The sequence below is a fragment of the Gracilinanus agilis genome, chromosome 3 (genome assembly GCF_016433145.1).
Source record: "Gracilinanus agilis isolate LMUSP501 chromosome 3, AgileGrace, whole genome shotgun sequence".
Classification (NCBI taxonomy): Eukaryota; Metazoa; Chordata; class Mammalia; order Didelphimorphia; family Didelphidae; genus Gracilinanus; species Gracilinanus agilis.
Window position 1 is genome coordinate 377,045,158 of NC_058132.1, and position 26,815 is coordinate 377,071,972.

General features: G+C 36.9%; 1 protein-coding gene across 2 annotated transcripts in view; it reads right to left on the reverse strand.

The window, feature by feature from the left end:
- The window catches only part of SMPX (small muscle protein X-linked), a 99,784-nt gene extending 73,247 nt beyond the window's left edge, over window positions 1-26,537 (reverse strand). Inside the window, exons 1-2 of one of the 2 annotated variants that reach the window (XM_044670138.1) lie at window positions 26,314-26,537; window positions 13,702-13,758 (exon numbers count right to left, since the gene is read on the reverse strand). In XM_044670138.1, coding sequence (XP_044526073.1) covers window positions 13,702-13,740 — 39 coding nt within the window. In that variant the 5' untranslated portion in view covers window positions 13,741-13,758; window positions 26,314-26,537. Of the gene's footprint in view, window positions 1-13,701; window positions 13,759-24,684; window positions 24,740-26,313 lie in introns of those variants that run through there. The other variant, XM_044670139.1, reaches the window with a different exon arrangement.
- Window positions 26,538-26,815: the final 278 nt, after the last annotated feature.

Genomic DNA, 26,815 nt, shown 5'->3' on the forward strand with positions numbered 1-26,815 from the left:
GATTATATTAGAATACATAGTTTAATTTAATGGAGCATATACCCTTCCCTCCCCTCCTCCCCCCAAGAAAAGTAATTGAGTACGTTAGGGAGAGAAAAAGAGCTTTTGGATAAAAATTTTATGGGGCAACACTCAGATGAAAAATTAAAGATTACACATTTGAAAGATCAATGAAAGATCTTTATGAGACCCAAAATGTAACTTATAAGAATTTTGATTATTCTGAGATCAGATTAGTCCATGATTTACATCTATACAGAATCAGCTCATAATACCTTTGGAAACAAGTTTTTGAGAGTTTTACCTCTTTTCTCAAACTATGAATGACCTGACAGGTCAATATTTCAGTTATTCAACGGATGTTTGTTTGTGACAATATAAAGTACATTGTCCAATGATGTAAACTGTAACCCATCTCAGCTCACTGATCCCTTGTCATTTTTGTCCATGCCCTCATAGAGGATCAATCAAGGCACAAAATGAAAAATGATTCCCCGGGTCTTGGAGAATATCCTAGATTGGGTCAAAATAGAAGTCTCCAGATCTTACAGTCAGTTTTAATACAGTTAATAATAACATAACTTGCATCAAATCCAGGAACATTACAAAACTCAATGAGACCCACAGCTACTCAAAAAAGATCAGTCAGATAAACTAAGAGAATGAAGAACACATATAATAGCTAGGGTTAACATAACACTGTAAGATTTGCAAAGCACTTTACAAATATTCTCATTTTATTCTGATATCGTCCCTGGGAAATTTCTGTTATTATCCTCATTTTATAGATAAGGAAACTGAGACAGACAGAAGTTAAGTGATTTGCCCAGGATCACGGCTAGTAAGTGTCTGAGACCAAATTAGGACTCAGATATTCCTGAATCTAGCCCAAGATCCACTGTGTTACCTTGCTGCATATTTCCCAAGTTGTGGCATGTAGAAAGATGGACAGTCCCCCGACAGTGCACATAAATCTTGGTTATAGACATTCAGGATAGAAAATGAGATGCAATCAGCATTGGATAAGCAGAGTGGAGTATACCATACTGGGGAAATTGTGCGCCATTTTCAATAATTCCGGACTTTTTATCATGGCTAATGTTGCTTTATTTAACTGAAATATTCTCTTGCTAATTCAGTGTAGATGTGAATCATGGATTAATATGATCTCAGAATAATCAAAATTGTAAGTAACCTATAGGGTGATGGAAAGACATATGGCAGGTATAAGTAGGTGGTAGACCATCATTAATGATGACTCGTATGCAAGAAAGGACCATAAGAAATAGGTTTTAAACAGTGATACATGTATAACTCAGTGGAATTGCTTGTCAGCTCTGGGAAGGAGGAGGGAAAAGGCATAGATGGGGAGGGAATCACGAATAATGTAACCATGGAAAAATATTCTAAATTAAAAAAAGAAAGAAAGGACCATAAAAACAGCATCAAAGGCATGGGTGATTAGAAAAGAAGATGAGTCAGTTCTTAAAGGAAAGAAAGGATTAATAGATAAGCAAGATAAGTATTTCAGTGGTACCTGTGAAACATCAAAAGACCTAGAGGAATGCCACTAGCCTGTTAGAGATACTATCCCTACAGAAGATTTCTGAAAGAATATAGGCAAGAATTACAAAGAATGAGAAGACATAAATGGATTGCTAACTGCACCAGAAGAGAGACTGACCATATGAAAGAGACCATTAATATAAAAAAAACTAGAGATGCAGCATAAGGAAGTAGAAAAACATATGAGAGCCAGGAAACCTCGGATTTTTGTCCTGGATTTGCTACAGAACATTAAGGAAACAATTTTATCCCTCTGGGCTTCATTTTACTCATCAGTTAGAATACGTAATCAATAAAGTTCCATTTAAATTTAAAATTCTGTGGTCTAATTCTATGATATAGTCTTCAATAGGACAAAATTAAATGTGAAATATGAAATATATCAGGAAGAAAAAGTAAAAGTTGAATTTTTCATATAAACAGAATTAGGGCACATATGGCCAAAATTACCTAATGTTTTCAGAAAAGGCAATTATGTGCAAAACTATGCATTTTTATATACTTCTGCAAGAATCACAATTTTATTACATTCAAGTATATTTTAGTCACATTCTGCTTATGAAGTCTTACCTAGTTGAGGCCCTTAGAAGACTTTCCTCACTGAACAGATAAGAATGGTTTGTAGGTTTTGCAGCAATTATTTGAAATTGTTAGATATTTGTATTTGTAAGGTTCTTGAAAGCAGCTGATTTCCTTACAAATACAAAATTTATTCTTGTGAACACTATAAATAGTGGTAGGAAATAATTGACATCGAAAGCTCTAATTTTGTAAACACAAGCAAGAGTAACTAAAAGAAGAAACTGCTGGATATTACTGTAATTTTTAAAATATGTATTCACCATCCTGAGGGCCATGTTTATTTATACTCATAAAAAAGTGGAATAAACAACCTGCTGTGGTTTTTAATCTAGATTACATAAGTAACTGAAAATCTGACATTTAGTAACACAGAACAAGAATGCTTTCAAGTTTTATGTCCTCTAAAAGAGAAGAAAATAGAATTGCAAAGCATGCTGGATATGTAATTAAAGGACCTGGGTTCAAATTCCTGCTCTGTCAGTTACTTTGAGAAAGTTATTTGGGGCAGCTGGATAGCTCAGTGGATTGAGAGCCAGGCCTAGAGATGGGAGGTCCTAGGTTCAAATCCGGCCTCAGACACTTCCTAGCTGTGTGACCCTGGGTAAGTCACTTGACCCCCATTGCCTACCCTTACCACTCTTCTGCCTTCCAAGGCAGAGGGTAGGGGTTTTAAAAAATAATAAAAATAAAAATAATTTTAAAAAGAGAAGGTTATTTACTACTATAGGCTTCAGTTTTCTCTCCAATGAAATGGGAATTGGAATGGGAAGTGAAGTTTGACAAAATGATTTCTAAGGTCCCTTTTACCTTAAAAATCTGGGATCCTTACAGCATTTACAAATTCTCACATTTGTGTTATTGAAAACTGATTTTTATTTTTTATTTCTTTTAAATTTTAGCAATCCTGGATTATTCTTACATCAGAGGTTAGAAAGAATACTCTACTGTTCCCACAAAATACAGCTCCTCTTAAGAGGAGGGTCTATGAAATTAAATATTTGTAAATAGAACACAGAAATCCTCAAGTCAAGAGAGAAGATACTGAGAAATCTAAGGTTCTGGACCATCCTCAAGAACTTCAGACGTGTTTATCATATACCAATCATACCTGGAAGGATAGATGGAAACAAAGATTTATTAGGTACCTGCTATGTACAAGGCACTGTGCTAAGTCCTTTACAAATATTATCTCATTTGATACTAAAACAACCATGAGATTAGGTGCTAATATTGTCCCCAATTTACAGTTGAGGAAACTCAGGCTGACACTGTTAAGTGACTTGTCCAGAGTCCCATAGATAGTAGGTTTCTGAGTCTGGATTTGAACTCAGGTCTTTTGGACTCCAGACTGCCTAGATTGGATTCAAAAGGGTAGAGAAGTTCCAAATGGGAACTAAGCTGGAAAAACATTATATGATTCGGAGGTTAAACTAGCTGAAGTGAGGTCATCCCTTCTGCAACATATTTTTAATTTCTGATATATGCAAGTTTTCTAAAGAGATAGGAGAAGCTAACAAATTTACATTTTTTTCATAATTAATAAAGTCTAATGAAGTCTATTTGTTGAACACTTGGAGTATGGCGTAGTGATCAGGAAAGCCCCTAATCTATTTCACGGCTACCCCAATACACTTGTTGAGATTATAGAATATTGACAGGCTCAGAGGCATGGTCTTGGGAGGAAACAGTGAGCTCCTCTGATTGGTCCCTAGTGATGAAGGCTATATCAAGGATAACTGAGTCTGGGGGTTAAATTTGCTAAAGGAATCTCTCTGAACCATAATCTATATGAGCTAGGAGAAATGACTAGATCTGTCCTTTTTTTTAAACACTTTTCCTTCATTTTCTAAATTTCTAACCTTTAGATTTCCAGCAGTGCGGTAGGGAGAGGATCTCCCTTCCTCCTCCTCTACTACAACAAACAGGAAAAATAATAGTGGCCAACAGCAGAAACAGCTAAGATTGGAGTTTCTTGAACATTCAATTTGTAGATGCTTTTCCTGTCTTTCATTTCCTTTTCAGAGTCTGGGTCAGCAAATAGCAAATAAGAGAAATGAAATTTATTCCAGCCTTGACAGTTATCTTCTAGGGGTGAGAGTTCCCCAGTTAGTATTCAGGTGTCGATTTACCAGAGGAAGAAAATTTTCTATAACAGCACACTTCTCAGTGGAAAAAAGGACCACTGCCAGGATTGCCCTGCATCTAAAGAACTAACGAAAATAATGCCCTGGCTTGTCAAGAGATCTAGACCCTGGCAGCCTTCCATGATAATTACTATGAGTTTCATAAACAGCACGGGTATGAAGGGAATGAGAAGAATCTGTTCAGATGTCACACAAAAAGTCTTTACTTTTCCAGATGCTGGAGGGTAAGGGGCAGAGGGGTGAGAGTGTTTCCCCAGAAAATTCTGAATGATTTATTTTTCTTATATTCTTATCCCTGGGTCATTTTCGCTTTGTATTTTCTGTGGTGGATTTTATTTTTTAACTGTCCTATACCTGCTATACTGACTACCTTCGTGGGAAGGCACCCTATTATCCAAATTTTAGGAGACCCTCCCATTTTTCAGTTTTCTTTTATGTGTTCTCTTTCTCCATTAAACGATAAGCTTCTTGAGAACAAGGACCAACTCTTTTATTTTTTTCACTTTTGTGTCCCCAGCACATAGTACAGCAGCCTGGGACTTAATAAATAATTAATAAAAGTAGGTACTTAATAAATGTTTATTGACTAATTGACTGCAAATAAGATTTATGCACACTCTTTATTTCAGAGATTTCCCTGTTACAATCCAGGTTAGGGACACAACCAAAGAGAAAGAACCCCTTTTTGGTGTTAGGACCCCAGGATAAGTCCATGTGATCCCAGAACTTTCTACAGTCTCTAAGGAACAAGGTACACATAAATGAAAGTGGTCACCAGCACAACATATTCAATGAAACAGTATAGACCCATTTCCACAGGATTTCATGTGACTAAATTTTCATGCCCTGAGACTGATGGGGCAGGGGTGGGGGTAGGATGAATATCCCCATCTGTAAATTGGCTGCTCACATTTCTATCACATTTCATGTGAGGGGAAGTTTGTGAAAGTGGAAATATAAACTCAGAAGATCTGTACAAGAGTCCCATCTCAACCAATAACTCACTTTGGGCACATTACCTCACCTCTGTCTCTGTTTCTTCTCTGTAAAACTAGGGGGTTTTATATTAGATGACTTTGAAAACCCTTTCCAGATCCAAACTTTTTTATATAGATCTATATTTTGAGAAGTGTCTTCAAAAGAAGTGCATAAAACTCTAAATGCCAAAGACAGAAAATAAGCAAAGACTATTCTGAAAAAATGTTGGGATGACAATATGAATAGCTTCTTTTGCAGGGAGTTTAATACCTAAAGAAACTATACCAAAATATTTTATTTCAAATTGACCTCTCCTATTTTTAGAGTTATCATCTGCTTTTACTTTTATATGTAGCACATAGTGTGCAACATGATAATAATATAATACATATGATTTATCAATATGTAAGAAATTATGATAAATATGCTTATCCAAGAAAAACAAATTCTCCAAAATGTCAAAAATTCCAAAAATGTCCCAAAATCTATCTATTCTTTTTTAACACAAAATATTTTAATATTTTGGTTTTTATATTTTTATTTTAAGTATTTAACATTTTCATACAAGATATTTTAACAGAAATACTATCTAGAGAATTCTGAGTGATTACAGGCACTGAATTAAAATTTTTAGAATTCAGCTGTTTAGTTAACATGGTAGACAGTAAAGTAGTTACAAGCCATTATTTTTCAGATAACTAGGCCCTACCATCCCCTCAAGCTATTATCCTTTATCCCTGATAACTTTCTCAGTCAAATTCCTAGGGAGAAAAAGAACAGCTGTCTCTGTAAAACTGTAAAAATTTGGGTAATAGCATGCCTTCCCACAAAGGTAGTCAGTGTACCAGGTATAGGACAGTTAAAAAGAAAATCCACCACAGAAAATACACTGTGAAAATGACTCAGGGATATGGAACAACATAAATATAAAACATTCAAGTTTTTCTATGATATTCCCCTCACCCTTCCATCCCTTTATCCCACTCCTTACCCCCCTGAAAAGGTAAAGACATTTGAAAAGATTCTTCCCATTCCCCTTATAACCTGTGCTGTTTATGAAATGCATAGTAATTATCATGGAAGACTGGAAAGATTTAGATCTTCTGATGAGCCAGGGAATTATTTTCTTTAGTTCTTAGATTCAGGGCAATTCTGGCAATGGTCCTTTTCTGAGAAGGACCCTTCTTTTCTTCTCAGGACCTTCCTGAGAAGACCCCTTCCTCCATTTCTTCTCTTTTTACTCATTCTTCAGGCCCTTGCAGTCTGGCTTTGAAGCTCAATATTTAGCTGAAACTGCTCCCAAAAGTTGCTAATTGATCTCTAAATTACCAAATTTTATGTACTTTTTTTTGGCCCTCATCCTTTTCAACCTATCTAAGTGACAAGATATATAAAACACCAGATCTGGAGGCAAGAATATCTGAATTCCAAGAGATCCTCAGAGGTGACCTTAGGCTAGTTACTTAACCCTGATTTGCCTCCATTTTTTAAACTATAAAAATGGGAAATAACATTATCACCTACCTCTCAGGGCTATTGTGAGAATAAGCTGGGATAATATTTGTAAAGCACTTTGCACAATGCCCAGCATCCATAACTGCTTCATAAATGCTTGTTCCTTTTTTCCTACTTCAGATGGATCTACTCGCCAAGTTTTCATGCTCTTGCTCTCCTGTTCTCCTTGTCTGACACTTGCTTCTCAATCTCCTTTGCTAGTTTACCATCTATTTTACACTCCCCAGATGCAGAGGTCCCCAAAGGCTCCATCCTAAGTTCCCTACATTCCCTTCATCCTCTCAGCTGGAGATCCCATCATCTACTATACATTTAGTTGTCATCTCTATGCTAAGGACTTTGTTTTTGGTGTTCAGTCACATCCAACTCTTCATGACTCTATTCAGGGTTTTCTTTGCAAAGATACAGGAGAGGTTTGCCATTTCCTCCTCCAGCTCATTTGCCAGATGAGGAAACAAGATGAAGTGATTTGCCCAGAGTCACACAGTTGGTATCCAAAGATGTCTTTGAACTCAGGTCTTCTTGACTCTAATTCCAGCACTCTATCCACTGTACCACCTACTGCCCTATACACGTGAGTATGTATCCATTAAATTGCTGACTAACTACAAGCAAATAAAGTTCTCTTGGTGACTTCATTTTTCCACATGTAAATTGGACACAAAGCATTTTATCTCTTTCAAAAGGGTGTACAGAATAATGAGCCACTGATTTCCAAATGCAAAACACCCAACAATACACAATCAGCTGAGATCAATGAATAGAAATAGTTATAAAATTGAGCAGAGAGCTTCTCTATAGCCATGTAGGCTCTCTATTATAACAGCAATTCTAAACAGTCACAAAGGAAACCAGCCTCTAATATTTCTCTTTTCTTAATTGAAAACATTCTGATTATCTTCCACTTTTTCTTTTTCTTTTCCTCTTCTGTAGCCACGTCTGCCAGACATTTTGAAAGACCTCCCTCCTGCCTCACCTGGCATTGCTCATTACTTTTCCAAGGTAGGCATTGCTACTTACATCCTAGAACCTGGGGGTGGAAAAGATCAAGTAGATCTCTAGGTTAGTCCTCTGCCAGAACTGGGTTGAGTTCCCAGATAGGCGACCTATCTGATGTGAAACTGATCCTACAATCGATCTCAACAGATGGACAGGAGTAAAAACGAATTCCTTGTAAGCCAATTCCTCCACTCTCTTAATTATTTGTATTGTTCTCTGCATGGCCTCCTATTTGGCCCCGTCTTTCAGATACTAAGGATCCCAGAAACATTAATTGTCTACACAGTCTGTCACCTTCATTGCATTTGACAGAATAAGGCGTTTTTTCCCCAACTCTGTTGTATTTGGGGTATTATTATTGAAACACTGTGGGTTCTTATCTGCTGTCGCTTGCCAAAACTCACCTTTCTCTCACTCTCCCTCCCTTCCCTCCCCACTCTTTTACTTCTCACCTCCTCCTCTACCTTCAAGAGCTGGCCAGCACTTACCACCTTCAAGGTTTTGCCCAGTGTGCATTTGTTTTTAGATTATTTTCCACTGATATCTTTTTAGTCTTCAAAAGTTGTTAAACCCCTCCCAGAAGTCCCTACAAAGATTAGTATTCCTCCTATATAGTCTTTGCTAACTGACTGTGGTAGATGAACTTTTGGAGTGGGGGCAATGTTGCATTGCTGCATTTTGAAATATGGTGGTCTCTGTTTCCAATTTATTCTCTTCTCTTATCAAACCCATTCTGTCATTTTATTCATGGTCAATGATGTTTTGTAATTTGTTGCTAAGATAACGGGAGCTTCCTTCAATAAACATCTGGAAAGATGTGTTTTCTTGGTAGGTTACTTTAAAATGAGATACATTCTTAATAAATCATTGTAAATTGAAAATAACATATATTTAGGAATATACACTAAAGCTTTGGAAGGAAGGAACAAAAAATGAAGAAAGGGGAAGAAAGAAGAAAAAGGAATGAAAAGAGAAAGTAGAGAAAGGGAGAAAAAAAAGACATATTACCTCTCTCCACTGCAAAAAGAAATTAAAAGACAGGCAAAGAATACCTATTACTAGAGTGCCTAATTGGCTTGACTTTGGGGGATTCCTGAAACTTGGAAAGAATTCAAAGCAATAAAATTTCCCCTCCATATAATTTTTTAAGACTCCCACTCATCTACTGTTCTGTGTCCAACACGTTTGATCCAAAAGATTTTCTTCCCTCTCTGCTCTAAACAGTCTGTTTCTGTTCAGTAATACCCTAAATGGCTCGACCTTAGTCTTATCATCCAGGGCAAAGTAGGTTTCAAGAACAGGCAGCCCAGTCATTAGCGTAATAGTAGCATTTGTTAGGGGGCAAATTTAATTTCTGAACATTTTAGATATATCGCCATCAAAAAGACAATGTTCTTTTAGGCAGCATGTGATGTTTGGTCTCGCATAACGAACAAGGGGCCAAGTGGTAGAGACCATTAGTTGAAGCTGGGAACAACACAGCTGAGGCTCTGAGAGTATCACAGCGCAACTTTCTTAGTGTATTCATATCTCTGTCCATTTAAACTGGGAGATGGAATGTTATTAACGACATAGAAATTTAGAGAAAAGCCACACATAGGTTAAATGATGCTCAAATCAAGGATTTACAAAATAAAGGCTATCAGCTAATCAGTGGTTTCTAATTTAAGTTTTAGCCATATTTAAATAATTTTCATTAATAATAATAGCTAAAATTTAAATTGTGTTTTAAAGTCTCCATAGAGTGTTCTGTACGTGATCTCATTGGAGCCTCTGTAAGGTAAATACTTATAGTTATTAAAATACTCATCACATAACACTTGTGCTGTGAGGTACACAAGGACAATGTTATTCTATTTTATAGGAAATAAGGAAACAGAATCAAGAAGGAAAGGCTATGTATTCAAGAGCAGATGGGTACTAAGTCACAAAGTCTAAATTAGAACTCAGATCTTCAGATACCTATTAATACCCATACTTTTAAATTACTTTCTGCTTTGCTAGAAGTTTGCTGCAATAAATAATGCAGTTCTGCTATTAGACACACATGGTTTTGGTACAGAAAAAATGTCAAATTTGGAGTCAGGAAAAACTAAGTTTAGAACTGGCCTCAGACATTTATTAGCTGCAAAATTTGGGACAAGTCACCTAAACTTGTGAATTTCAGTTTCCTCATCTGTAAAATGGGAGTAATGTTAGTATCACAGGATTATTATGTGGAACAAATGAGATCAAAGCCTAAAATATTATTTTTATTCCACATATTCATATGTAAGTAAATGGTCTGAGTGAAGGTGGTTTTTGTTTTAATCTCCCTCTCCAATGATCTTCCTCACCATTGCCTGAAGTTCACTAACAGAAATTCAGAGAACCATAGACACAAAGGCACAGGGATATTCAATATCTTCCCCTCAAACCCTCATTTTACAAGTAAGGGCCCAAAGTATTATTTTCTATCAAAGATTGTCCTCTCTGTGACAATTTTTAATGTATTTAAATAGAACTACCCCTGGGAGATGTCAGTCATTAAGTGGCTAAAATCTTAGTGTGAATAATTTGCTTTTTTCTCCAGTGAGCCCATGAGAACATTAAGATATGGAGAGAGAGAAAATTGTGTTTTCATCACCATTTTACCCAGGGTTAGAACTGGGGACTAGCTAATACTACCCTATAAAGTTACCAATGAAAAGTCTTTCTTAAGTGCATGATACCACAAGTTGATGACAAAGAACTTTTTTCATCTTTTTTTCAGTGCTTCAAAGGGAGAGAAACTTTGTTTTATCTCAACACGGTGATTTAGTCAATGAAGTATTAAAATGAAATTCAAAGGGCCTGGATTTTTCTTTTTGCAATGCCATGACTCTTTGTGTGACTTAGAACTAATCGCTCTATATTTCTTTTTTTCTCCTCCTGTGAGACAAAATCTAGTTGCCTTTCTTCACAGAGATTCTGAAGATAAAAGGTGTAACGTATATGGAAGCTCTCCACACCCATCACATTGGATAGCACAAAAAAAAATCCCTCAAATAACAGAGTAGTTTATATCTGTGCATTGGCATCTAGCTCTTTCTGTCTTCCTTTAAACTAACCAGAGCCATTTTTGAATACATGCCCTTTGAACCCAGAGTGAGAAATGTTCCATAAATGGAAAGTTCAAATTGAATAGAGTCTTGGAGTTACTCTCAAGAATCTCTTAAGCTTAACTTTGGAACAGCCACATAAAACTTTGATTGCCACTTCAACCAGAAGAAAGAAGCCGCTCTCAATTCAGCTTGGGTGAGGATTTTTTTTAAAGACTGAGCTTAAAAAAATGTGTATGACTATCATGGTTCCCAAAATGAGGAGTGCTTCCAGAAGAGCAAAAAGCATAGTAGATGGTGCCAGTGATATGTATGTCATTTAGTCTCATTAGGGAGCTGTTACCATGCAGATTGTTGATAGGATTAGATGTCACAGTGGTTCTAGCTTTCATCACAATCTGTCATGTCAAATTCTTTAATTGCAGATATCAGATCCAGTACACCCTGATGTCTTCTTGATTTCCTCTAGTTTTATGTCTATATTGGAAGAGCCAATACTTAAACATCATATCCTAGGAAATCACACCAACTCAACCAGGAATTCAGCAGAACAAATGTCCTCTAACCTAGGTGGCCATCAACTGAATCTTCTGATCTGTTGTTCTACTGAATCTACTGGGACTTTATTCATACAGACTATAAAGGCATATTCATGGTTATTCCCCTTGATGAAAGCTGATGTGATGGATAAGTAGCAGACCATGACTCACCTCTCCTAGAGGTGGGCAGAGAATCATCAAGCTCATGAGCACCATACAGTTTCACTGACTGGATGAAGCCAGTTGGAAAGAAAGCAAGACCATGTTGGACATGACTGTGATGGCTTCTGGCTCCATTTCATCTACCCACGAGACACAGCAATCCTATTCCTCTATCACCTGAACACGTTTCAGCATGGATTAGTCAAAGTGACTTGATCCAGATAAGACAAATGAGATGCTGACAGAAAAGAGAAAAATTTGAAGAGTATGGGGCAAGTTAGCTCAGCTGCATCCTTGACATCTAGTTCCTAGGACTTCAGTTAGAATTGTAGCAAATGCTTTGGATTATTAAATCAGTCCATTTAGAGAGCACAAAGTTTGGTGGAAGAAGTCCTATCCCATACAAATGAAAAACAAGGAAGCAGATCAGGTCAAAGGAGAAAAATAGACATCCTTATAAATTGACCATGTCTTTATGGCATGTAATAGGTCAACAGGAAAATTAATTTTAGCATAATTGTCAGTACTATGAAATAGCATGAGTGATGGGATGTCATTAGATAGTGATAGTTGTATAGAGACATCTTTGAAGTTCATAACACACTTTATATACATAATCTGTTGAGCATCACAAAGCCCTTGTGAAGTAGATTGTATTATTTTATATATGAGAAGAAAGGAGATTAAGACTTCAGAGAGGTCATAGAACTGGTTCATGGTCACACAATCAGTAAGTATTAGGGACTAGAATTAAACCCAAATCCTCTTGGTTATCAAGAAATAAAGCATTCAGTATAGCACATCATCCCACCTAATCTAATTCTCCTCCCCATCCTCATTTTTCCATGGCCATAGCAAGCATCAGAGAAAAGATTGAAATTCAAGTCTTCCAGATTCCAAGTCTAATATTCTATCCACCACATGAAGGCACATGAAATAAATGTCAGTCACTGAAGGAAGAACAGACAATACTCAAACTAATCAGAACAAATACATAGTCATTTAGACTGAATATGCAGGAAATTGGGCTATGCCCTGTTCCATGAGATAGAAGCTCATCTAACTGCCCAAAAAGGTCATGCAAAGTGACATTGTTGCTACTCAGTGAGACCCATCCTAGGTCTTTTGTTCATCATTGTGTATCCAGGGTATATTGTACATTTTGCTCCATTAATTAAGAGCTCCATTAATTCAAGAATATGCATTAGTCATGACTGATAAAGTACTGTGCCTCCCCCCACAATTCCCATCACTCCCTGTGGTAGGATTTCTCCACAGCTCAATGGCTCCATGGCAACATACCTATACCTATATCGCTCAGAAGCAGCCTCAATGGCTTCCCTCTCTACTTCTGACATGATTAAGTAAGTATCAGAGCTAAAATTAAAGTGGAACTCTTTAAAGCATTATTGTATTCAAGGCAGACCACCAAAAAAAAAACTGAAAATGTTCCCTACAGTGAAAGGGATTGTCACCATTTTTATCTGCAGACATTGATAAGGGCCCAAGATGGAGTCAGGATGTTGTCTGGTAATGAGCCTAATAGATGGAAGGGAAAGTCAGAGTCCCTCAGGGTCCTTAAGAGAATTCGAAAATCAAATTGATTAGGTGTTCAAGCAAAATTTAAAACTTTTGCTTTATTTCAAAATACATATGCGGGGCGAGCTAGAATAGTATGGCCAAATGAAGACTAAATCAGAGGGAATGAAAAGAAAAAAAAAGCTTAAATAAATGAGACAGGCAAATATTAAAGAACACAAAATCCCCAAGAATACTTTCCTTTGAGGAAGTAGTACTTGTAGCCCAGATCAACCAATAAGTTTGACCACAGAGAAACATGTAATTGGATGTATCATTTCCTTTCACCTGATAGACCTTTATTTTTTTAATCAGTGTTTAGAGGAAGAAAGAATTTAAATTCTTAGTTCATAAATCTTTGTTTTTGTTTTAGAAGAGTTAAATAAAAAAGCTTCTTATTCTTTACTCTTGCATATAACCCCAAGAGAACTTTTCTTGTTGGAGTTAATGATCAACTAGGCCCACTGCAATGAACAAAACAAACCAAAAAGGAAAATGCTTTATCAAACAAACAAATTATAGATCAATAATTGTTAGAAAAAATAGAATTTTGCTTACCTGAATGGCCCTGACGTTGGAAGCTGGCTGTTTCGACATATTCAGGAAGTCTTATCCCTGAAAAACAAGTAAGAAAATGTTAGAGCCTGAAGCATTCAGATTCTCCGCCTTGATAAATTAGAATTTAACTCATGATTCTACTCAAACAGTCATCCATTTCACTAGCCATATATCCTTTCAGTCTCAGTTTTCAGTGTTACTTAGCTATCCTCCTTTCAAATACCTAAGAGAGAGGGAACACCTGAGCTTTCCTGATAAATCATTCATAGGAAGAAATGATGATATCCCTTGCACCTAATGTTAATGAGAGGCAATCAGAAACTCAAAAGGTGCTATCATCTCCTTCCCCCATCCCACCCATATGAGGGGAGTAAAGAAAAACCATCATGGACATTGACTCTCCATTATTATCCATCACTGTGGCAAGCTTTCCATTTAAAGCTAGACTTTGTAGATGAAGGAAGTGACCTAGGGAAACTCAACTTCTCTAGTACTTTCTGTTTAAACCATCTCTTTGATGTTCTTGTGCAGCCCTGGATTATTAATTTTGACTTATACTCTTACCCACCTACCCGTTAGATTGTGAGGTCTTTGAGGGTTTTGCCATTTTATCTCTGTATCCCCAATGTATAACACAAAACCTTGCACATAATAAGGGCTCAATAAATACTTATTTGGGATCAAAAGATCATAATGGTATTGTAGATCTAGAATTGGAAGGGACCTCAAAAGCCTTCTAGTCTGACCCCCTGATTTTATAGATGAAGAATCTGAGATCAGGGAGGTTAAGTGACTTGCCCACTTAAGAAATTGTTTGTGTGGGAGGAGGTAGGTAACTGAGTAGATAGAAAACCATTCCTGGAGATAGGAGGTCCTTGGTTTCAAGTCCAGCCTCAGATACTTCCTAGCTGTATGACCTGGGACAAGTCACTTTAATTTCCCATTGCCTAACCCTTATCACTCTTTGGCCTTAAAAACCAAGGGCTTAAAAAAAGAAAAGAAAAGAAAAGAAAAGAAAATGCTTATGTATTTTTGAATTTTGTGAGTCTCATTTCATCTACTGGATTGAAATCTCCTTGAGGGCTAAACCCTATATCTTATTTATTTCTTTGTATTTACCAGAGTATTTAATACAATACCTCATTCATTATACACAGGAACTCATGGGCTTTAGTACCAGAAGATATCCTAGAGATCATCCAGTCTAAAGCCTTAATTTTATAGATAAAGAAACCAAGAAGCTCACAAATGTTGGCTGATTCATTTGGGACTTTGATAAGCATTGTTTCTCTTTTTAACAAGAAATCATAGTCTTAAAGAATATGTCGTTAATCTCATATTTGTATATCATTCAAGGTTTATAAAGCATTGCCCTTATAATCCTGTGATGTGGGTAGTACAAGTATGATAATCTCCATTTTAAAATGATAAAATTGAAATTAAAAATTGTGACTTGCTTAGAGTCATACAGCTAGCAATTGCCCAATGCCAAATTGTTAAACTCAGGCCTTTCTTACTATATATACCATGTAGCATCTCAATTTAATTGAATATTGTTACATTATTTGTTCAGATCTCTGAGATCTTCCTTTGTTCATGACTTTTTTCATTCTAGTCCACAGGGTGTCAGGAAAGAGCACTGAGTTTGCAGTGAGATGGGTTCAGAATCTACTTATGTCCTTAATGATTATGATATTTGGAGAGGGGGTGGGCAGGGAAAGAGGAGAAAAAAATAAATGCTTGCTAATTGAAATTTTTTTTAATTTAAAAATAGGTAAAGGCAAAGTCTCTCACTTCAGGTAGATGCCTCTGAATCAAGAAGAAATATCAAACAGGAGAAGTTATCACTTTCCTACCTTCTGCTTAGAAGATTCTAGGAAAAGGCTTCTGCCAATTCTAGGCTAATGGTCTCCACCTTTGCTAAAAGAACACTGTAATACCAGGCTAAAAAGAGCACTGTAACCTCTAATCAAGCTAGAGTCTAGAAGAGATAAAGATTGCAATAATCCATCAAAGAGTGAACTTATGGGATCCAAAGGATTGAGCTATCGAGCACACCCCCTGAGAAGAACCTAATAGCAGAGGAACCCACCAGGTTCAGTGAAGCAACAGCCAAGGCTAGAGAAACCAGCTCAGCAGCCAAGTGACCTACTTGGAACAGAGATTGGCCATCCAGCCTCCCCTTTAAGAACTGAGCTGCCCATACAACAGAAATGCTATGCCCTGCAAGAAGTCAGCCCAACAAAAAATTAGAAACTAATGGGATGTTCTTCAGTTAAGGAATGACTGAACAAACTGGCATATGATGGTGGTTGTATACTATTGTGCTATAAGGAATGATGAGCAGGATGGTTTCAGAAAGAGCTGGAAAGACCTATGTGAGTGATTCCCAAAGTGGGCACCACTGCCCCCTGGTGGGTGCTGCAGCAATCCAGGGAAGTGGTGATGGCTACAGGTGCATTTATCTTTCCTATTAATTGCTATTAAATTTTTAGAAAAATTAATTTCCAGGGGGCTAAGTAATATTTTTTCTGGAAAGGGGGCGGTAGGCCAAAAAAGTTTGGGAACCACTGACCTATGTGAATCAATGCAGAGTGGAATAGGCAGAACCAGGAGAACATTGTACACAGTAACTGAAATATTGTGTGACGATCAAATGTGATAGACTTTGCTACCCTCAGCAATACAATGATTCAGGACAATTAATGAGGAACTTATGAAAAAGGATGATATTCACCTCCAGAGAAAGAACTGTTGGAGTAGGAATGCAAATGAAAACATATGATTTAACACTCGTTTATTTGAGTATATGATTTGGGATTTTGGTTTTATGAGATTATTCACTTAAAAATGAATAATATGGAAATATGTTTTGCATGATAATGCATGTATAATCCAGATTGAATTGCTTGTCAACCAGAGAGGGGGGGAGAGAAAAAGGGAGGGAGACAACATGAATCATGTAACCTTGAAAAAATTATGTGGAAATTTGTTATTAAAATAAAATAATATTTAAAAACAAAAGTCAGCCCAGATGGACAATGGAGCGTCATTGATATCCCATCCTGTGGCAAAATTCATGAGGTTCCTCTGGAGAAGGGGAGGACATCAAAGTTCAACTCATCAAGAGCTGTGAGTTGCCTATGCTACATGCATTCTCACCATGCCATGCCTTAATCCCACTGTACTTTGTCTATGTTAACTTTCCCCCCCAGAGACTGTGCATGTATTTGTGAGAAAATATACTCTAGGTTTTGGAATCAAATGCTTGATAACTAGTTTCCTTGCCATGACAGTTGAGTATATGCCTTTTCTAAAATAAATCAAAAAATAATTGTGTCATTTGGGGAAAGTCATCTTCCTTTTGGAGTCTGTTTCTTCATCTGTAAAATGAGGTTAATAATGCTGGCCCCAACTGCCACAAAGAACTGCTATGAAACCAAATGAATTAATCTCAATCTCTAGTGGTTGAAGTCCTCCTTTAAATCCCAGCTCAAGTGCTACTTTCTGCAAGAAATCTTCCCCAATACCCCAAGTCCCTCCTCTGATTCTTTTCTTGTCTTTGATGAACTTTTCCTGCATACAGGATTTAGGGCCAGAAAGAGCCCTTCAAGTCATCTAGTTCAACTACCTCATTTGTAGACCCTTAGAGATGCCCAAGGTCACACAGTTAGTAAAGGGCAGAGATGATATTTACCCAATAGATTTTCTTATTTCACAGCCTGCACTCTTTCTAATATTCCTTGTCATATTGATCACCTTCTAATTTATGGTCAACTGGTTTGTGTCCATGTTTATTTCTTCTTCCTTAAATTGTAAGCACTTTGAGATTAGAGGCTGTCTTTTTATCTTTGTAATCTCAGTGTCTTACTCATAGTAGGCTGTTAACAAATTCTTGTTGACATCATAGGATCATAAGGAGACTATAGCTCTAGGGCTGAAAGGGATATCAGAGGTCATCTCACCCAGTCTCTCCATTTAATAGATGAGGAACCTCAAACCCAGATAGAAGTGACTTGTTCAAAGTTATATAGACAGTACACAATAGAGATAAGATTTGGATTTTCATTTTGTATCCCTAGCATTTTTTTGTAGCCTTGCTCATAGTAGAGTTTGGAAACATTTTCTGAATTTATTTATTTTATGTGTATTGGGAGCTATCTCTTGGAGCATGTATATGAGTAAGCCTGAGCCCTGGTCCCTTTGGTGAATGTCATGTGCTCTGGTCCTTTGATAAAGGATCCTCATGGCCAAGGACTCCTAGTTAGTCTCCTTGTACTCATGACACAAAGGACCAAAACCAGTTCTTGACTGATCTAGGAAAATCCACCCACTCCAGAAGCTTTAAGAGGAGAGGACAAGCTCTGCCTCTCTCTCTCTCTTGTTCACCTTCAAGTTGTTCCTTGAGGTTCTGCAAACTTTCCTTTGGACTTCCTGAAGGAAGGATGTGGGAAAGGTACTTTTCTTCCCTCCCCCTTTTCAGCAGAGCAATGATGGCCGTTCACTGACTAGTGAGAACATGTTCTTGCCTAAGTCTGGATCTCACATTCTTGGTTCCATCTCCTGCTTAATGTTTCTTTACCTATGGAAAAGTCACCCAACAACAATCCTAAGAGAGAGCTATTTCCTGCCTCAGTGATACCTCATGATTCTAAGAGATCCAGAGGTTTGAACTGGATGGGAGTTGTCCAGTGGGAAGAGAAACCCGATCATATATAACTTTCTTGGAGGAGAAGATGACCACTACAAGGGGGATGAGCCATGCTCTGCTAGCCAAAAGAACTGGACTTTTGATTTTTTTCAAATAGTGCAGACTAAATCTGCTAGCAGTCCCACAAGTCTCCTGGGAGCCTTTCTTACTTCATGAGAGTATGATAAAGGCAATAAGTTATAGTTTAAGTGATTGTTAATGCATGTTTATAATTTTGTGTTTTAAGCATTTCTTTTGTGGTAGAAAAAATAAATGGTTGTTCAATACCTATACTGAATTTTATAAAGTGAGTGAATACCTCTTTAGAACATACCCTGTTAATCCCCTTTCGGGAAAATCCTGACTATGAAGTTCTATTTAAGAGCTTTTCCTTGAGTTTATGCAATGGAGATAAACCAAACTGAATCTGGCTCTGCTGGAGTTCAGAGTTTGAGTCCTTTGTGAGTATCTTACCTCCTCTTCCCTCTCCCCTGAACCCAAGCAGTGAGTATAAATATGAACTATTCTAACTTGGTCCAACTGTTCTGGAAAACAATTTGTAATCATGTGAGAAGTCACTAAATAGTTAGTAATCATTGAGTCTGTAATCCCACATATGCCCCAAAGAAGTCAAGGATAGAGAAAAAAAAAATATCATTTACTAAAATAGTCACATCAACACTTTTTGATTCAGCAAAAACCTGAAAACAAAGTAGATACCAATATATTGGAAACTGACTGAACAAACTCTGACATCTGCATGTAATGAAGCAGTATTGAACTTTAGGAAATGGCTGGTATGAGGAATTCAGAGAAACTTAGGAAGATTTGTATCAACTGATACAGAAAGAAGAAAGCAGAATCAGGAAGACAATATACATACAAAGACTACACTGTGTAGTGCAAAAGGGTGCATATTAACCCTGCAAAGCCTTAGTGCAGAGTTTCTGACAGTTGAAAAGGGTTTAGAATCCTGAGGTTAGACAGTTGACCCTGGAGACTCTATCTTTGGACTGAAAACCTGGCCTATATTATGCAGCTTTTCTCTTAAAATTTGTTAGCTTAACTATGTCCTTTGGATCTCCCTAACCTCCCCTATTCCCAAACATTATTTTCCCTTCCTGAATGTCTATGAATTTTTGAAAGGAAGGTGGATTTGGGTGGTAACTTTCAAACTTGGTAGATTTAGTTTCTCCATAATAAAATAGGGCTTACCCTTGTTACAAATTATCTCTTAAATCATAGTGTCCAACTTTCCTAACCCTATAGGCTACAAAACCTCTCAGGCTGAGTTAGGCAGGTCCTTTCTCAGTCTCACATTCCTGTCTCCCTTCCCCACCTGAAGCTTTATCTAGGCGGCTATTAGAGTTACCTTGTATCCCTTCCAATCAACCCTAAACTCAATAAACCCTGTTTATCACTTAATCAAACCTTTGGCTAGTTCATTAGTTGATTGATAAGAGAGGGAGAAGGGGAGAAAGGAATAATATTGTCTCTGGGTCCTGAAGGGAATTGGAGGCATCCATTTTGGAGGAAGTGTAATCTCAATACTTCCTCTGGACTCTTCCTTTGTGAACCTGAGAAACTGACTAGAAAGCCCTCTAGTCAGTTTCAAACCATTCTTGTCTGGCCCTAACCTTTGTCTGTAGAAGTTCCCTTCCTACTCGAATGGCTCAGTCTGTTTCCCTGTAGTGTCTCTGTCTTAAACCTGTGTCCCAGTCTGTGTCTCCCAGGCTGCAGCTGCCTGCCTAAAATACTTCATCCTCTCTCTTGCAACTCCTTATACCTCCATATTTATATTCCCTAAATTCAGTCATTCCCTTACTTCTCCTACCACCTCAATTTACCATCTTCACCATTGTACCTTCCTTATCCACTTTACTGCCTTAGGGATCCACAAACCTTATCCACTATTCACCTTTAGTCCTTTACCTGCCTTATTCCCTATTACAACCTTACCTCTGCCTTAATTTCCCTCTAGCCTAGACCATTATTACAACCAGTTTATTACCTACTAGATTAATACCCTTATAACAACTGCTATAAATAAAAACAACACTAACAGGACTCTGAACTCGGACTGCATGCAATGATTAGTCTTGGGTCCAGAGGACAGAAAGTGAAACATACTCCTCTCAGTGGAGATAAAAGGAATGACTAAAAGAGTTAATTCATGTCACATATAAAAATATGTGGTTGCTATCTAAGTTGTTTCTGCTTAGCTATTTTTCTTTATTACAAGGGAAGAATGTAAAAGGGAAGGATTATTGGGGGGATTGTGGCATAACAAATAAAGGTCATCAGTAAATTATTTTAAATTAATTTTTAAAAGTTAATAAAGAGATGCAAGTAATTATCTAAATGTAAGAAATCTGAGTTTGAGGGCCTCCTGGTCAAGAAATCTTTGCCTATTGTATTGTATCAATGAGAAGTTTGTCCTTTCTGTTTTTCTCAATCTAAGGGATAGAAGGAAAAACTTGTCTTCTGACCTAAATAGTAAATTGGAATCTATTAGCCTATAGTAATTGTTTCTTCTTTGTGTTGTCAACAAAAGCAGTTAAAACGTTAGTATTCTATTCATTAATTTTTTTCTGCACAATACCAAAATAATATTTGGAATTCCCTAAAATTAAACTTTTTAAAAGCAGAATTTTTTGAAACAGACCATTCTGGTCAAAACTAATTCATAATTTTGAACTCTATGTAAGGGTCCTCAAATCAACCTTGACAAAGATCATGGAATAAAAATAGTACAAGGAGTAATTAAGATGATTGCCAAAAATGATAAAAGATAAGACTAGTCAATGGTGGAGGGATTGTAGAAAGACAATATACTAATACATTGTTGGGGGGAGTTATGATTTAGTACCACCATTCTGGAAAGAAATTTGGAATTATGCACAAAAAAAGTCCATACCCAAGCTCATTGACAGAAAGAAAGGTCTCATATATGCCAAAATGTTTACAATAGCATATTTTGTTATAGAAAAGAATTGGAAACAAAGAAGATTCCTACTGATTAGGTAAATGACTTGACAAATTGCGGCACATAAACGTAATGGAAAACTACCCTGCCAAAAGAAAAATAATAAATAAACATGAAGAATACAGAACAGCATGAAAGGACACATATATTGATCCAAAGTGAAGTAATTGATCCAAAGCAGATTCAGAAAAACAATATACACATTGACTGCAACAAATGAAGGAACTGTAAAACAATTAAAAATGAATGTTGCAACAGTGTAAAGAATAAGAGCTAGAAAACACCTTACTTGGTCCTTTACAGAGATGGGAGTGGGGAGAAAGCAGTAGAGAGTCCATAGGTACAGGACATTGCCTCTAAAGTTTGTGGATGAATTTTCTTTTTTTAATTTATTGATCATTTTAATTGAATTTTTTCTATTTTCCTTTTCTTTAAAAAAAAAACTTTGTTACAAGACTAGTGGGGTTAGGGAGGGAGCAATACAAGGGAAAAATCTAATAACCAAAGATATCAAAAATCTATTTTAAAGGAGTTAGACAAAGTCAATTGAGTAGAAGAGAAAAGTAGTTAAAATGGTGGCTGACAGGTATTATTAATAATGTGATCTAGTAGATTCCACGTTAAAGTAGTAATTTTTGCTAACTAGGTTCTAAACGATTACTAACTATGCATAGTTCCTATGCTGCCTCAGAGGAAGTTCATGTGTTAAAATTTTTCTCCATGTCAAAATTTCAGTGCCTTGGCATAAATTTCAGTGATGGAACCCTAGGTAGGTCCAATTTTAGAGTGTCTCACTGCCTAACAGTCAAAGCTCACACTATCTTAATAACATTCAAAATAATTATAAATGCAAACACTAAGTGATTCTTTGGTCTTATCTGTAGCTAGTAATGGAAAAATTTTATCAGAATTGATATTGACACCTGTGAACACTGTGGGAAGTAAGATAAAGTATAAAAGGATTTGTGAAACAGGTTTATATTGTAATGTGTCTACATGAAACAAAACAATCAAAAGAGGAAATGTTAATCGTTTTCCCCTAAAAACTGCAGGTGTCTGATGTTATGAAGACAAAAAACCTTTTCCAATGGATGAGTGTGGAATAGATACAACCTTCTTTAGTAGTACATTGCCTTTTTGCCTTTTTTTCTGTTGGCCCACTCTTAATTTTAAAAATAATGGTAAACCAAAAGATTTGAGAATGTGCTTGCTATATTGTATATAGCTTGACTGATTATCACTACTCTTGCATTTTCTATTTGAATTTAAATCAAGTACTCATTAAATGTGCTTACCATGGGCCAAGCAGCATGTTAGGTGCTGAAAATACAAAACAAAATTGTCCCTGCTTCCAAGGAATTCACTTTATATCAGGGAAACATACACAGAGAAGTAAATTTAGAAACAGACAGAGAGATGGATGGATAGATAGATAGATAGATAGATAGATAGATAGATAGATAGATAGATGATAGATAGATAGGTAGGTAGGTAGATAGATAGATAGATAGATAGATAGATAGATAGATAGATAGATAGATAGATAGATAGACAGATACAAAATATATATAATAATTTGGAGGTTGGTAGGAGTATACTAGGAACTAAGGGGAATCTACATCTTTGATGATGCTGATTATTGAATCTAGGACACGCAATGGAATTCTCAAAAGAAAAGTATAGTGCTGTGATGTTTTAATACTTTATATTCAAAAGCTATTTAAAGTCATACAGATCCACAATCCCCTAATGGATATTAAATGTATTCAGAATAGCGTACTGTCTTTCTAGTGGAAATTAGAAATTAAACAATTTTTTAAAAGACCATACTCCAAAAACACATTTGAAAGTATTATATATTATTTTAGAATAAATTAGAACATGAAACTAAATATTAAAGGCAACTAAGTGGCCCAATGAATAAAGAACTAGAACAGGAGTTAAAGTTCCACCTCAGATATTTCACAGCCATGTGATTCTGTGAAAGTTATTTAACTACTGTCTGCCTCAATCTGTAAAATGGAAATAATAGTAATACCTACCTTCCAAGATTGTGGTGAGGATCAAAAAAGATAACATTTGTAAAGGGCTTTGTAAACCTTAAAGCACTAGATAAACCCCAGTTTTATTATTATTATCATATTACTAATAGTAAAAGTTTATGTCTTGAATAAAAGTTATGAGGCAGCATGGTGTAATAGATAAACTTTGTATAAATGATTGTGTCCAAAAGTTTGATCACCAGTGGCCAAGTTGGTGATATGCATTTTCAATCATGTCCAACTCTCCATGACCCCATTTGGCAAAGATGCTAGAGTATTTTACAGATGAGAAAACTGAGTCAAACAGGGTTAAACGACTTACCCAAGGTCACCTGGCTAGTAAATGTCTGAGGCCAGATTTGAACTCCAGAAGATGAGTTTTCCTAACTCCAGTCCCAGAGCTCTATCTACTACACCACTTAGCTGCCCAAACTAGTAATGGTCCTATTCACGTTTTACTAGACTGATTTTCAGATTACAAGAACTGAGTATGAAGTAAAAAAGAACTAAGCTCAAGTTCTGACTCTGGCAAGCTAGCTATATTGACATAAACAAGTCATTTGGCTGCTCTATAACACAGGTACAGTTATGGACAAGTCATTTATTTGTCTGCATCGATAGCAGATATTTCCATCCAGGAAGTTCTTCACAGAGATGCAATCACAGACCTGCACCATATGAAGAGTGAGGGGGAAAAACAGAGCCAGAAAGAGACAAAGAGAGAGAGAGAGAGAAACAGAGACAGAAAGACAGAGAGAAAGAGTAGACAATAGATACATACATAGACAATAACTTTATTGTCTAGATGAGAGTAAGTATGCAAGAAAAGAAAGACCCCTGAATTGGGCATCAGATCACCTGCATTTAAGTTACAGTTCTGCCTTGCATGAGTTACTGCAGTTCCCTGTTCCCCAATTTTCTCATCTCTAAAATGAAGAGATTTAATTGCATGAAATGATCCCTAAACCTGCTTTCAATTTTAGCAAACAGTATGGTTTCGTTTGACTCTATAACAACTCCTTTAAAAAGTGAAAATTTCCAGCTTCTAAAAAACCATGGAATTGTTTTTTACAATTTTTTTTTCATTTTATGGTCCAAACTAACACTTTGTTTTGGTCTGTATTAGCATCTCCTAAATCTTCTATCTCTGCCAATGTCTTACCTTCTCTTTCTGTGTAGCTCTGAGCATTAAAATGCCTATTGTGGGAAGGGTCACACCTGATACGTAGTTCAGATCAAAATACAGATCTCTCTATGACACATACCTTGAGACGTACTGAATGTCTACAGGAAGTTGGTCAGATCCCAACTCTAGCTCCTAAGAGGAAAGGTACACGAATGACACATTTGTGTAAATCTCTTAGGCAGCTGTTCCTGCTGTCCTCATTTACTTTCAGAGAAATCAGGGCAAAAGCAGACCAATGAGTAAAAATAGACAATATTTCCTGGCTGCTTCCCTGTCCCTCAGTTCACTTCCATTACTGTACTGAATGCGGCTTCATCTTTCTACCACATTTTTCCAACCATTTTCCAAAGCTACACCACAGACAGATTTACTCATGCCATGTCCCAAGCTCTTATGATGTTCTCTAGGTCAAGTTGGGTCCCTGTTCTTTGAAGCATAATCTGATATATTCCCCTCACTCTTAGTACACTGCTAAAATCTGGAAACTGTAAAACCAAAAAGGTATCTATTGATTTTGACTTTCAGAAACAACTTATGGAACTGGATACCTTCCCAACTTAGGATGAAAAAAAAAATGAAGTCTGTCTGTTGGCTACTCCACACCTTAGCATTAACTGTTTTATGGACTTTATTCTTAGTCATATAAACTGAAAATAGTGTGAGCCCTGTGTTTCAAGTGGGAGGTATTTAATGTTCCATCTTTAAATCAAACTTTTTTTTTACTTCCTAGTAAAATCATATCATTCAGGTGAATCTTTGCTAATTATATTAGAAAGACTTAGAAGGAAATGAGCCAATGTTTTGGAGAGATTTTTAGTAAAAGGTCAAATATAGAGGTAAATCTAAAACCCTCAGGGAATTAGCTTCTTCCTGGCAGCTAAATATAATTCCCGAGAAGGGTGTAGAAAGATGTGCAGCTGTCTGGACTGACCGACTCCAATTTGCCTTAAATACACTGAGGGAAGAAGAGAGGGAGAGAGAAAAGATACTCTTGTCCTCTCTCCATGTTTCATAATTTAATGCCAACAGGAAAAAAAAGGAAAAGAAAAGGAAAAGAACAGGCAGTAAATGCTACTCCCTGACCTCTACTGCATATAGATGCGCACTCTTCCAACAACCGGGTCACAAACAGGGGCTTTAGAGCCCCGATTTGTGTGTGGCAGATTTGGACGGGGGTTGTGCCACTTATACAGAGCCTGGCATTCAGGAGAGGAGGCAAAACATTCAAAACCCTTCTGAACTTGAAAATGTGTAACAACACATGGCCGCTACTTTGCATCGTAGTCAAATAAAAGCAACACTGCTGTCCATTTTTCTCAAATCACCACACTCCTGATTAAGCATCCTAGCCTCCTAGAAATGAGACTGAAATCTGTTTGCAGCAGCCTGCTAACTTTAATACGTCTCAAATTAACGGCAGGTTTGCAGGACACTCTTATCTTATTCCAATACTTTTGGGGAGCGATGTTTGTTTTACTGGGTCGGAGAATAGCTTTCAGCTCAGCATCTCTTTGGAGCCAAACAAACTTAAAAAATAAAACAAAAAAAACAACCTTTGTACTGTACAATCAATTTGCATACAATAGCTGCCTCTACTCCCTGCCAACAAGCAGAGGAGACTGTGAAAGGTGTAACCACTTCAAAGTCAGTTATGAAGGAATTCCCCCAGAAGAAAACCCAGTTTCCACAGCCAACTCCTTAAGCTTACCTGCTTTATTTATTTATTTAGTGCTTAAGAGGAAAAAAAAAATCCGAGCAGTCAGGTGAGCGAGCACAAAGCTTCCAGGAGGTTAGGAAGGAGCCGGTGTCTTCAGTAAGCGGGGAGCCTCTTTCTGGTTCTCTTGGTGTGGCTGAAATAACTCAAAAGCTTTGTGTCCCAGCCGGCACTGAGAGCCACTCCGGGCTGGAGGAGAACTCCGTTTGGATGTAAAGTGTTAAAAGAGAATTCCTGTCATTGCTTACAGTTGTTCTTCCTAAATATAGAGTTTGACACAACCCGTAACTCCATTCCCTCTGAAAGGCTTGGCCACCGCCAAAATCGAGGCTCCAATGTCAGCTAGTAGGTGTCTAAGAAAACACCTTTGGCTGTTAAATTCTCTGGCCTCCTCTTTCTCACAGCTGATGCTGTATCTTTTCAGGCCGTCTGAAGGGGGCATTTCCAAGTGTGAGAAATAGAAAGTTTCCAGACCTGGCTCTTTAGGCAGGTTAGA